The sequence below is a fragment of the Chelonoidis abingdonii genome, chromosome 8 (genome assembly GCF_003597395.2).
Source record: "Chelonoidis abingdonii isolate Lonesome George chromosome 8, CheloAbing_2.0, whole genome shotgun sequence".
NCBI lineage: Eukaryota > Metazoa > Chordata > Testudines > Testudinidae > Chelonoidis > Chelonoidis abingdonii.
Genome location: NC_133776.1, coordinates 9,245,906 through 9,258,580, shown reverse-complemented (window position 1 = coordinate 9,258,580; position 12,675 = coordinate 9,245,906). Strand labels below are relative to the sequence as shown.

The window sequence follows — 12,675 nt, the reverse complement described above, 5'->3', positions numbered from 1 at the left end:
CTACAAACATAGATGACACCATTTGTCTTTAAGCCACCTAATGCGGAAATGCAGTTAGCACCATATTTATTGCTATGAAATACTCCTGTGGTAGTTTATTGCAATAAATAAAACACAGCTGGGAAGTGTAACCAATGTTTAGTGGACAAAAGGAATACAAACTAATAGCATTTACACCTGTGCAATCCCATTGACAGCAACAAGAGTTGTACAGTTGTGAATGAGGGCATGACTTGGCCTGCAGGACCTTAATTGCTGTCATAGCATGCAAGAAGGGATTGCCCAGCTTGACTCTCAGACACCAGGTTGGGTTTGAATGGCTATCAGTTAGGAATAAGTGAGAGGAGAATCAGGCTGCATCATTTTACTTGTAAACTGAGCACATTTCTTCTGCAACTCCAGTGAGAAGCAATAAATATGGAACCCCACAATACCATTTTCAGAGTCACTTATAGCAGAAGTGCACTCTGTCGCCAAGAGTCTGGTATCTTACTGGTTACATTGCTACTTCCATATATAGAATTTTTTAAAAGAAGACAGCCACTTACAGCTTCTGCAGATGCTCTGTAATCACAATTGTGCCAGAGTTTATCTCCCCCAACAGCACAAGAGCTCTCTCTTATTCGGTACATCACAAAGAACTGTTTGCCAGGGCCTGCCTGGAGAAAACAAGATGCAAGTCATCATTTGCATAGTGATAAGACAGCAAGTCATTAGAGGGGATAAGGGTTTCAAAGGGCTTTCACACTGAACTGTGTAGAGCAAGGAATGATAAAAGTGTGCTTTAAATTAGCTAATGTCTTCATTGAGCAGATCTTCAAAATCTTTCTGATTCAGTAATTACCATATCTAATTATATCATTTGTTCTATTTAGCCACTGCCTAGGTTGTTCCACATACTGTCTCTAGGATGAAAAAATAGTGCAAGAAAGCAGCCATGTTTTCAACTCCTTTGTATCCTAGTATTTCAAGTGCTCTCTGATTCAGCAAATATAAGCTGCTGCTTAGGTTGTCTGCAGCTCTACCATATTGGGTTGTGCTTGTGTCAGCCTTTATTAATAATAGTTGGGGCTGGTCGGTAGAAGGATGGGATGGATCCTTCTGAGAAAATCCTTGAGATGCTGTTAATGTGATGTTGGTAATTCAGTAGGAGGCACTTCCTCCTACCCTCCAAATTCAATGGTGAATCAATGCCCTCAGGTGGCATCAGAAGGCACTGCAGTTCTTGAAGATGTATCTTTTGGATGGCCATTTTTAGTCACTAGGAATCCTGCGACATTTAATAATAAAAGATGAGTTATTATATTAACTTCTGTTCTTGGCCAAATTTGAACATGGGGAATTACATTCAGCAGAATTAAACTCTCCTTGCAGTTTCAATTGGATATAGCAAGAGAATTATTGTCTTCATTATACCACAGTTAACTCTGTTAAAGTCTAATTGATTTTAGTGGAATTATGATGGATTTGCACTGGTGTTACTGAGAGCAGAATTTGGCCCAGTGTTCTTTCTCACTTCCTGTTGTGCACAAAATAGCAGCTCCAGCTCAGTGATGCATGAAATAATTTCCACAGGCTATAAAGCAGGATGAAAAAAACACAATGGACTGAATCCTCAGGTTGAGTCATTGACCTTAATGGAGCTATGCCAATTTATATCAGCTGAGGAGCTAGCCCATAATGGGCCAAATTCTGCTTTCTGTTACACTGGTGTAAATCTGGAATAACTTTACTTTGGCAAGTAACAGATGTAAATGAGAGAAAGGGCTGGCTCCCTATGTTATGTTGTTTGTCATTTTGATGGGGGGCGGGATAGCTCAGTGGTTTGAGCATTGGCCTGCTAAACCCAGGGTTATGAGCTCAGCCCTTAAGGGAGCCACTTAGGGACTTGAAGCAAAATCAGTACTTGGTCCTACTAGTGAAGGCAGGGGGCTGGACTCCATGACCTTTCAGGATCCCTTCCAGTTCCACAAGATAGGTATATTAATTAATTTCATTATTATTGCCACCAGCTATGTCTTTAATTATGGCAGGCTCAATCTTCCACTAGACAGCCTTTATGTTTAATTATCTTATCAACACTTAATGTACATAAACATATAATAACAAGTCATTTACTTGATGAATGCAGCACTACAGGACAGGTGATAAGAGAAATCTAGACTGTATTTAGAAGAAGAATTAAGAACAGATCAAATCTCTCTTGTGGGCTTTGGCAATCCTCCTTCTTGCTCCTCCCTTTCTCTCCCCCCAACATAGACAGATAAAAAATTCAAAGCAACACATCATTCTCACTTCAGATCTTCTGTAAAATTAAATCAGTGTGTCTAGATAAGGAAAGGCAACGAGTGACTGCAATAAACATGTATATATTAAAATTAAAATGTCCAGCATGTTATGAATATTAACAATGTGTATTACCAGAAGACTAGAAAGGAATGAGCTATCATTAAGGCTGTGATTCTGCAAGGACTTATGCATGTGCTTAACATTAAACATGTGAGTTGTCTAACTGAAGATGACTGGACTTATGTGCTTAACATTAACAAATGCAGTGTTTGCATAATCGGGACTTTAGTACTTGATACTGTGCTCTGGGAGTCTCTTCAAGTCCCTCCACCCACCTTTCTCTAGCAGGAAGTGGTTCATAGCAAGTCTAGAAAACACAGGCAATATTTTTTACTCTGTTTCCAGAAAAGACAATGTTATCTAGTGGTTAAAGAAAGGGGGTCTAGATGTCAGGATATGTGGGTTCCAGTCCCACCTGTAGCACTGGTTTACTGTATGACCTTGAGCAAGACACTTCACCTCTCTGGGCTCAGTTTCTTATCTGGGTAAAGTGCTTTGAGATCTTTGAGTGCTAAATATTCTTATTAATATAATGTTTCTGATGATCTACATTTTAAAATCCAATGCAGTAGAAAGATGTTAATGTTGTTCCCAAGTAAAATAGTGCTTATCATTATCCTTACAGCAACATCATTATTGTGTGGCCCCCAGGAGTAAATACTCTTTTGTTAGACTTGTCACCATATATGAGCAAGAAACTGATTGATGTTTTAGGTAGACATGTGACTCAGGACTGGAGACCATCATAATATTCACAAATGATTCAAAATGTTTCTGTCATTTGTCAAATCAGTTATTTCCAAATAGATTTTCCACATTGCAACCAGCTTTTTTCAAGACAAGATCACATCAAGTTTCTTTTAATAATAAGTATGCTTCTGCTATAGGCCTCAAAGATTTCCCCATGACGGGTAAATGTTAGTATCCTCACATAGTGACTTTGTAAGGTGACAGTGTTGGGTCAGTGGTATAGTTGTGAAAAGAAACCAGGTTTCCTTACTTAGTCCTGCAACTTACTGACCTTTTAGTACTGCAAGCGAAGGCTCTTGAGAGACCCTGCCATATAGCGCAAACACAGGGCCAGATTCTGATGCCATTTCTCATGTTGAGTCGTTTGTTACTCCTTGAGTATCCCCCTTGATTTAAATGGAGCTACGTTACTCATAGATCTTTTAGTACTTTCCTCGACCTAATTACAAGAATTTAAATTTTTTTTCATAGGGCCAGATTTTGAACCCTTTTCTCACCTTGCTGAGCATTTCCTGGTAGAAGTAATCTCACTGACAGGAACTGCTTACTAGTGTGAGTAAAGGCTCACTATTATTAAGGAACAGGAGAACTACACAGAACCAGATTCTGTTACCCTTTTTCATGGTGATTAGTACCTTACTCTACAATCAGTTCCTTTGATATCATTGAGACATCATACAGACCAAGGTGCGATTCCATGTGAGGGAGATGGGTAGAATCTAGCCATAAGTAAAAAAAAAATATTCAAAGATGCATTTTGCAAAGTTTACTTACAATTCTCTTGGCTTCCATCACCATGTACAGAGCAAACTGGTTGCCATCTGTTTTTTCTCTGTTATATTTTCTCAGTGCTATATCCACAGCTTCAAAGACATCAGGGTCATCACAGTCTGCATCCTGGGTTGAGAGAGGCTTGGCTCTGCTAGAGAAAAAACTGCAGCAGAGAAATAGCACAGTGGAAAGTTTCATAACTGGACAAAGAAGCCCTCCCTGAAATGGGGGGACTCTTCCAAACACAAATGAAAAAGGAACCCCCTGGTAGGGATTTAATAACCTCTTGGTTTTTTTTTCAGAAGCAGTCGGTAAGTAAACAGGCAAATGGGGTGGGTGGACTCTCATCATATCCTGTTTGCCTAGCAAACAACCCTCTGGGTTTATCCAAACAAAGTTTGTGCAGTCACTTTAATGACACCAAGGTTGTCCACCTGCCATCAAGATAACAGGTAAGCCTCTGCACATTAGAATCACAGGGTTAGATTGTAGCATTGGAAGGGACCTCAGAAGATCATTTAGTCCAACCCCCTCCTCAAAGTGGGACTGATCCCCAGACAGACTTTTGCCCTAGATCCCTAAACAGCCCCCCTCAAGGATTGAACTTATAACCCTGGGTTTAGTAGGCCAATGCTCAAACCACTGAGCTATCCCTCCCCCACATCCCCAGTATCAGCAGCATAGGACCCTGACCACAGGAGAACGTCTCAGAACATTTGGTAGCCCTCTCGCTCCTGGTTACTTTTTGATATAAAAACTCCCACCCTGAAATAATTATTACATAAGGCTTATAAAAATACCCAAAAAGTCATGTCATGTCCCAGAGACAAGTGCTGGTTCTAGACAGTGGCACTGTGATCTTCAGGGATCTGTTTACTAATAAGGTGCAAGACTTATAAGAAGCAGGGCCGGCTCCAGGCACCAGCGGAGGAAACATGTGCCTGGGGCGGAACGTGCTAAGGGGCGGCATTTCATCCATGTGCCGGGCGGTCCGAGCAGCTTTTTTTTTTTTTTGCGTGAGGTGGCAAAAATGGTAGAGCTGGGAAGGCAGCCCATGTTTCAAAAATGACTCTGCACAAATGTGCATAACTGACTAATAACATTTAAATTATGCTTTACAATCATTGACACTTGTCTTGCAATTGGAACTGCTAGTGCCAATGCTTGCAACTCTGTGGATCCTGTGTCTGGGTCATAAGCAAATCAGTCCTCACAACTCCCTGGTGCACTGGATAAGCCTTATTAAGCATATGCTGAAAATGAGGCACAGAGAAGTGAAGTGACTTACTCAACCTAATGGTCTTTTAACTTTTTTTGTTGTAATTTCCTAGGTTTAAAAAAAAAACAAACTGAAAAAAGAGAAAGTCCATCATGTGGCATCATAATTACATCCGCTTGGGTCATCAGCAGGACTGGAACCTTTAGTTCTTCTTCGAGTGTTTGTTCACGTCCATTCCAATTAGGTGTGCGGATGCTGCATGCACGGACATCGGAAACTTTTCCCCTTAGCATCTCCCATCAGGATGGCAGAGGAGCCCCGCAGAGTGGCACCCATATGGCACTGTATATAGTACCCTGCCGGCCCAACCCCCCTTCAGTGCCTTCTTACTGTTCGTGGCGGCATTGGAACGTGCTCACTCACTTGTGAGTGATCCCTTAGCATTCTACTTTTACCAGTTAGACAGTTTGTTGTTAAATAGTTAGTAAGTTAGTTAGGTACAGTTTAGTTAGAGGTGACTGGGATTTAGTTCCAGCTGCTTGCACTACCTGCCACAAATCTATGCCCAACAGCGAAAGAACAAATCGTGTCAAACCAATCTGATAGCTTTCTTTGATAGGATAACGAGCCTTGTGGATAAGGGAGAAGCGGTGGATGTGGTATACCTAGACTTTAGTAAGGCATTTGATACGGTCTCGCATGATATCCTTATCGATAAACTAGGCAAATACAATTTAGATGGGGCTACTATAAGGTGGGTGCATAACTGGCTGGATAACCGTACTCAGAGAGTAGTTATTAATGGCTCCCAATCCTGCTGGAAAGGTATAACAAGTGGGGTTCCGCAGGGGTCTGTTTTGGGACCGGCTCTGTTCAATATCTTAATCAATGACTTAGGTGTTGGCATAGAAAGTATGCTTATTAAGTTTGCAGACGATACCAAACTGGGAGGGATTGCAACTGCTTTGGAGGACAGGGTCAAAATTCAAAATGATCTGGACAAATTGGAGAAATGGTCTGAGGTAAACCGGATGAAGTTCAATAAAGACAAATGCAAAGTGCTCCACTTAGGAAGGAACAATCAGTTTCACACATACAGAGTGGGAAGAGACTGTCTAGGAAGGAGTATGGCAGAAAGAGATCTAGGGGTCATAGTGGACCACAAGCTAAATATGAGTCAACAGTGTGATACTGTTGCAAAAAAAGCAAACGTGATTCTGGGATGCATTAACAGGTGTGTTGTAAACAAGACACGAGAAGTCATTCTTCCACTCTACTCTGCGCTGGTTAGGCCTCAACTGGAGTATTGTGTCCAGTTCTGGGCACCGCATTTCAAGAAAGATGTGGAGAAATTGGAGAGGGTCCAGAGAAGAGCAACAAGAATGATTAAAGGTCTTGAGAACATGAGCTATGGAGGAAGGCTGAAAGAATTGGGTTTATTTAGTTTGGAAAAGAGAAGACTGAGAGGGGACATGATAGCAGTTTTCAGGTATCTAAAAGGGTGTCATCAGGAGGAGGGAGAAAACTTGTTCACCTTAGCCTCTAATGATAGAACAAGAAGCAATGGGCTTAAACTGCAGCAAGGGAGATTTAGGTTGGACATTAGGAAAAAGTTCCTAACTGTCAGGGTAGTTAAACACTGGAATAAATTGCCTAGGGAGGTTGTGGAATCTCCATCTCTGGAGATATTTAAGAATAGGTTAGATAAATGTCTATCGGGATGGTCTAGACAGTATTTGGTCCTGCCGTAAGGGCAGGGAACTGGACTCGATGACCTCTCGAGGTCCCTTCCAGTCCTAGAGTCTATGAATCTATGAATCTATGACCCCCACAAATCCTTTAAGCCTCAAACTCAGAAAGAGAGAGACTTTCATCTTAAGCAGCTGCTCATGGAGGCCACATTACAACCAACGGCTCAGACTGCCCCTTATTGGGCCCAAGCTCCTCAGTGAACAGTGCCCTGGCATTGGTGCAGGATCCAGCACTGGGTTCTAGAGATCCACGGCACTGTAAATCCCAGGCACCAAAACAAGCTGACCAGTCCTGGCACCGCTCAACCTCCCCGGCACTGGCCAAGCAGCATAAGAAAGGGGAAAGAGAACAATCTCTTCAAAGAGTGACCAAGACACTCAGACAGGCTCCTACACTGAGAGGCAGAACTCTGTTTCCCATCAAGAGCCAGCACCGTTGACTCTGGCACTGCAGGCGCCATTGAGTCCAGCGCCCGGCGACTTCAGCGTGGATCAGTGTCTAGAGGAGGTCTTGGAACCCCTCTCCATGCCTGACACATTTGAGGCTGTAAAGAACCTCATTGAACTGTTGGCCCCAATCCCCTCCCATGAGGGGAGAAGCCTTCAGCACCATCCAGATGGGTGCCACTCAGAGGGATACCAGCAATGGTGCACCACTTGAGGTCACCAAGCCGATACTGCTCACAGCACCATTCCCGTTCGAGCTTGCCACAGTACCACTCCCCGGCACCGACAACCCCACATGAGGTTACAGCACTGGAGGAAGAAGCACCCTCAGCACCCACACTTTCCCGGCACCGTATTCTCTAGGAAGTCCAGATAGCCGGTGCCCCCGCTCACTATCCCGATCCTCTTGGCACCGGTCCCCGGCCTGCATCTCTTGGCACCCCACAGGGGCACAAGGATCATTGGCACCACCTTGGTCCTCCCCTTCAGCCTCCTCAGACTCTAAAGCCGACTCAGGCTGCTCAAGTTATACCAGGCACTGGACCAAGAGCATGGCAGTGGTAGCATCTTTTTTACACAAAAGACAGGTTCGAGTATACCCATACCTCGATGACTGGCTGCTGACAGGGTGCTCCAGAGAGCAGGTGCAGTCCCATGTTACACTGGTCAGGGACACCTTTCACAGACTAGGTCTCCTTCTCAACATAAGCAAGTCATTACTCATACCTACCCAAAGGATAGAATTCATAGGGGCGGTATTGGGCTCAGTACAGACAAAAGAGAGCCTCCCAGAACCCAGGTTTGAGGCGATAGAACAAATTGTCAAAATGATATTACAATACCCCACCACAACCGTGAAGGGTTGCCTGAAGTTAATAGGGCATATGGCAGCCTGTACTTATGTAGTCAAGTATGCCAGATTGAGGCTCAGACCCCTTCAAGTGTGGCTCGCATCATGTACCGCCTGGCACAAGACAGCCTGGACATGATAGTAACGGTACCCAGGCAAGTCCAAGAGTCTCTACGACGGTGGATGGACCAACTCATAGTCTGTGCCAGAGTTCCCTTCGTCACAACCCAACCTTCACTGATGATGGTAACAGATGTGTCAGATTTGGGTTGGGATGCACACCTAAGGGAACTGAGAACACAAGGTCTGTGAACACAGGATGAGATACCCCTCCATATCAACCTGAAGGAGCTCAGATCGGTTCGTCTGGCCTGTCAAACCTTTCACGCCACTTTGCAAGGTCACAGCATGACAGTCCTGACAGACAACACCATCGTCATGTTCTACATAAACAAACAGGGCAGAGCTCGCTCCTCACCCCTCTGTGCGAGGCTCTTCTCCACTGGGACTTCTGTATTGCCCAGTCCATACAACTGGAAGCATCCTACCTCCCCAGTGTGACGAACGCCTCAGATTGCCTCAGCAGGTCCTACCAAGCTCACAAGTTGTGAGTCCAATCAGATGTCCTGCAGTCAATTTTCCAAAAGTGGGGTTATCCCCAAGTCAATCTATTCACCACCAAGGACAACAAACGGTGCCCTCGGTTCTGATCATTCCAAAACCACAGCCAGGCTCCATCTCTGATGCGTTCTTAATACAGTGGGGAGAGGACCTGAAGTATGCCTTCCCTCCAATTCCGCTGATCCACAGGGTCTTGCTCAAGATATGCAGGGACAGATCAATGGTGATCCTGCTTGCCCCGTCCTGGTCACATCAACTTTTGTATACAACACTCCTCGAACTATCAGTAGACACCCCAATAGTCGTATCCCTGTATCCGGACTTGATCACTCAGGACCACGGGCGCCTTCTCCACCTGAACCTACAGTCCCTGCAGTTCATGGCTTGGAAGCTCCATGCCTGAACTTGATTGAGTGCCAGTGCTCTCAGCTAGTGAGACAGATACTTCTTGCCAGCAAGAAGCCTTCCCCTAGGTCAATGTACTTGGCCAAGTGGAAAAGGTTCTTCTTCTGGTGTGAACCCAGATGTTTGTTACTGGACTACCTGCTTGACCTCAAGCAACAAGGCCTATCACTTTCATCCATCAGAGTACACCTGGCAGCTTCTCAGCTTTCCATCCAGGGGAATCTGGGTGCTCAGTATTCACAAATCCCATGGTGGTGCATTTCCTCAAGGGATTGGAGAGGGTATACGCTTACTCTCGACCACCAGTACCAACCTGGAATCTGAACCTGGTCCTCTCCAAGCTCATGGCCCCACCGTTCAAGCCCTTGGCCACTTGTTCCCTCCTTTACCTTTCATGGAAGGTAGTGTTCTTGGTGGCCATTACATTGGTGAGGAGAGTGTCTGAACTGAAGGCTATCATCTCCGAACCCCCTTACATGGTGTTTCATAAGGACAAGGTACAACTTAGACCGCACCCTAGATTCCTCCCCAAAGTGGTCTCCGAGTTCCACATGGGACACGACATCTGCCTACCTGTGTTTTTTCCAAAGCCTCACACAAGTTTGCAGCAGCAGCAGAGCTTGCACATGCTAGATGTTCAAAGAGCTCTAGCATTCTACATAGAGCGCACAAGGTCTTTTCACAAATCAACCCAACTGTTCTCGGCCATAGCAGATAGAATGAAGGGCCTTCCAGTATCTTCTCAGTGCATCTCATCCTGGATCACAAACTGTATTCGCACGCTCTATGAGCTCGCTATGTTCCCAGCTCCTGCATTCACAGCCCATTCGATGAGAGTGCAAGCGTCTTTGACTGCCTTTCTGACACAAGTATCGATTCACGAAATCTGCAAAGCAGCTACCTGGTCCTCAGTGCATATGTTTACAGCCCACTATGCCATCAACCAACTGGTCAGAGACTATACAGCGGTTGGCAGGGTTGTCCTCTAATCAGTCATTGCTTGACTCCTACCCACCTCCAATGGTCAACCTGAAAGTCACCTAATTGGAGTGGACGTGACCAAGCACTCGAAGAAGAAAAGACGGTTACTTACCCCTCATAACTATGGTTCTTCGAGATGTGTTGTTCACGTCCATTACAATACCCGCCCCCCTTCCCCTCTGTTGAAGTCAATGGCAAGAAGGAACCGAAGAGGGGTTGGGCTGGCAGGGTACTATATACAGCGCCATAAGGGCACCAGTATAGGGGCCTCCTCTGCCGTCCCAACGGGAGCTGCTAATTGAAAAAGTTTCCGACGTCCAGGCATGCAGAATGCGCACACCTAATTGGAATGGACGTGAACAACACATCTTGAAGAACAACAGTTACAAGAGGTAAGTAACCATCTTTTCTATTGCACAGACCTCTGCCCCTTGAGCTAACAATAACTGATAGCAACAGTACACTGTCATCCTCTCTGTAGACCAGCATGAGATGGGGTTAAGACAAACACGGTGCCAGCGGGTTCATAGATATTTGGTGATTGCAGAGGGGTGATGAGCCTCAGGAATCTTGAATTACATTCCAGGCACTAAAAGGGAGTATACTCTAGTGGGCACAGACTCTTCTGCTTGTCCCCCACAAGTGTAACCCCTTCTGTGCTCTTCCTCCATCCCAGTCCCGTCTCTCTCCCACCCCAGCTCCTTGTCCCAGTTCCATTGTCCTTGGCTATCAGGTCCCAATCGCCACTCGTTAGACTTCTCATTCGAGTCCCAATCTCCTTGCTCAGGCAGTTCAGATCTCTCCCTCTGGGCTCATTGTCCAAGCCCCAGTTTTCCCCCAACTTCCATTCTGTTTCCTTCCTCACATTCAGTTTCAGTCTCTGTGCACAGCCAGTCCCAGTTCCTCCTGCCTGGCTCCTCATCTGATCTGTCTCTCAGCTCCCCTACACAAAAATTCCCAGTCCTAGTCTACCTTCCTGAGCTCGTCATCTAATCTCAGTCCCCCGCATACTTTACCTGATTCTCTGCACCATAAATATCAACTAGCTAAATCTTACAAGGTCCCTGTAAGGTAAGTAAGTAAATATGATTGTAGATGGGTGTGACTGGGGGCTGGGCAAAGGATTGCTGATTCAGCCCTCTGTCACACCAGCTCCCATTTAGGGAAATAAATTAGAGCTGGCTGGAGATAAACTGGCCCTAACTGGGGAAGCAGAGACAGCTGTCGCCTAATTAGCCTGGGTCTGCATGAAAGCCTCAGAGGAAGGGGGCTGGGGCTGAAAGGGAAAAGGCAGGGAGCAGATGGTGAAAGGGTGGTGGGAACAAGTCTGTGAGTAAACTGCACCAGTGGCTACTAACCCCAGGGTCTCAAAGTGACTTTGTGAACCTAGCCAAGGCGAGAGCCAAGGGGGCTCTCCTGTGCTCTGCTGCAATGGGGCTGGTACCACTGCGTCATCTAATCCTGCATGGAGGAAGTCTAGACAATGGGGTGGTCAAACCTTTGGCCTTGCAGTGTCAATCTATCTACAGTAGCTTTCCTATCATTGCTATCCGCCATGGAACTGCAGCTCTGAAAAACCAGGCCCATAAAGTGATGTGTTTCTGCATCAGGAAAAGACAACATTTTCTGTGTTTTATTTGCTTTGAACACTTTTTGAGAAATGAAAGCGGTGCTGGGTTAGCCAGGGTGGGTACAGTACTGGCTGCGCAAGCTCCCCGCATACTGCCCTGCTGTAGTGCCTTTACTGTGACTGGAGGGACTCGGTCTACAGATCAGATGGCAGTGGGAGCTGAGTTTCCATGCCTGCTGAGTTTCCAAAACTTGCTGAGACTTCTGAGACTTCTAATAATAGCACTAGTGGTGTGAACCAGACACCTTTCCAACAGGAGTGAAACTAAGTTCACTTCATGTAGGACCCCGAATACCCATCACATGGTAACCGTTTTCAGTTTGGATCTGGGCTGGATTTGACCTTGTGACGTTCTGGTGAAAAAAAGCTCTTTACCCATTATTAATAATCCCTGAGCTATGAAACCTTTGTGAAGCGTACGGGCTCCGGCTTCCAACTTTTCCCAGGGTGCTCAACCTCTGCTCAGCCCTAGGCCCTGCCCCCACTCCATCTCTTCTCCCAAGCCCCTACCCTGCTCTGCCTCTTCCTGCCCCCACTCTGCCCCATCCTGCCTCTTCCTGCCTGTTCTGCCCGCTTCCCTAAGAACATCCCTTCCCTGCTCCTCCCACTCCTTCCCAATGCCTCCTGCATGCTGCAGAACAGCTGATCCACTGCAAGTAGGAGGTGCTGGGAGGGAGTGGGAGGAGTTCATTGGAGGGCTGTCAGTGGGTGGGAGGTGCTGGGGCAGGAGGGAGGGAAGGTTGGCTGCCAGTGGGTGCTAAGCACCCATTAATTTTTTCCCCTGGGTGCTCCAGCCCTGGCGCACCCATGGAGTCGGCGCCTATGAAAGACAGAGAGAGACTGGATAATGAACTGCAGAGCTTTATGGGCATGAATTTGCAATAGATGCATTTGTCATAAG

General features: G+C 45.8%; 1 protein-coding gene across 1 annotated transcript in view; it reads right to left on the bottom strand.

The window, feature by feature from the left end:
- Window positions 1-9,623, bottom strand: part of KNG1 (kininogen 1) — a 28,636-nt gene extending 19,013 nt beyond the window's left edge. The window contains 3 exon segments of the mRNA XM_075068967.1: window positions 549-659; window positions 3,874-4,033; window positions 9,553-9,623. Coding sequence (XP_074925068.1) covers window positions 549-659; window positions 3,874-4,033; window positions 9,553-9,623 — 342 coding nt within the window.
- Window positions 9,624-12,675: the final 3,052 nt, after the last annotated feature.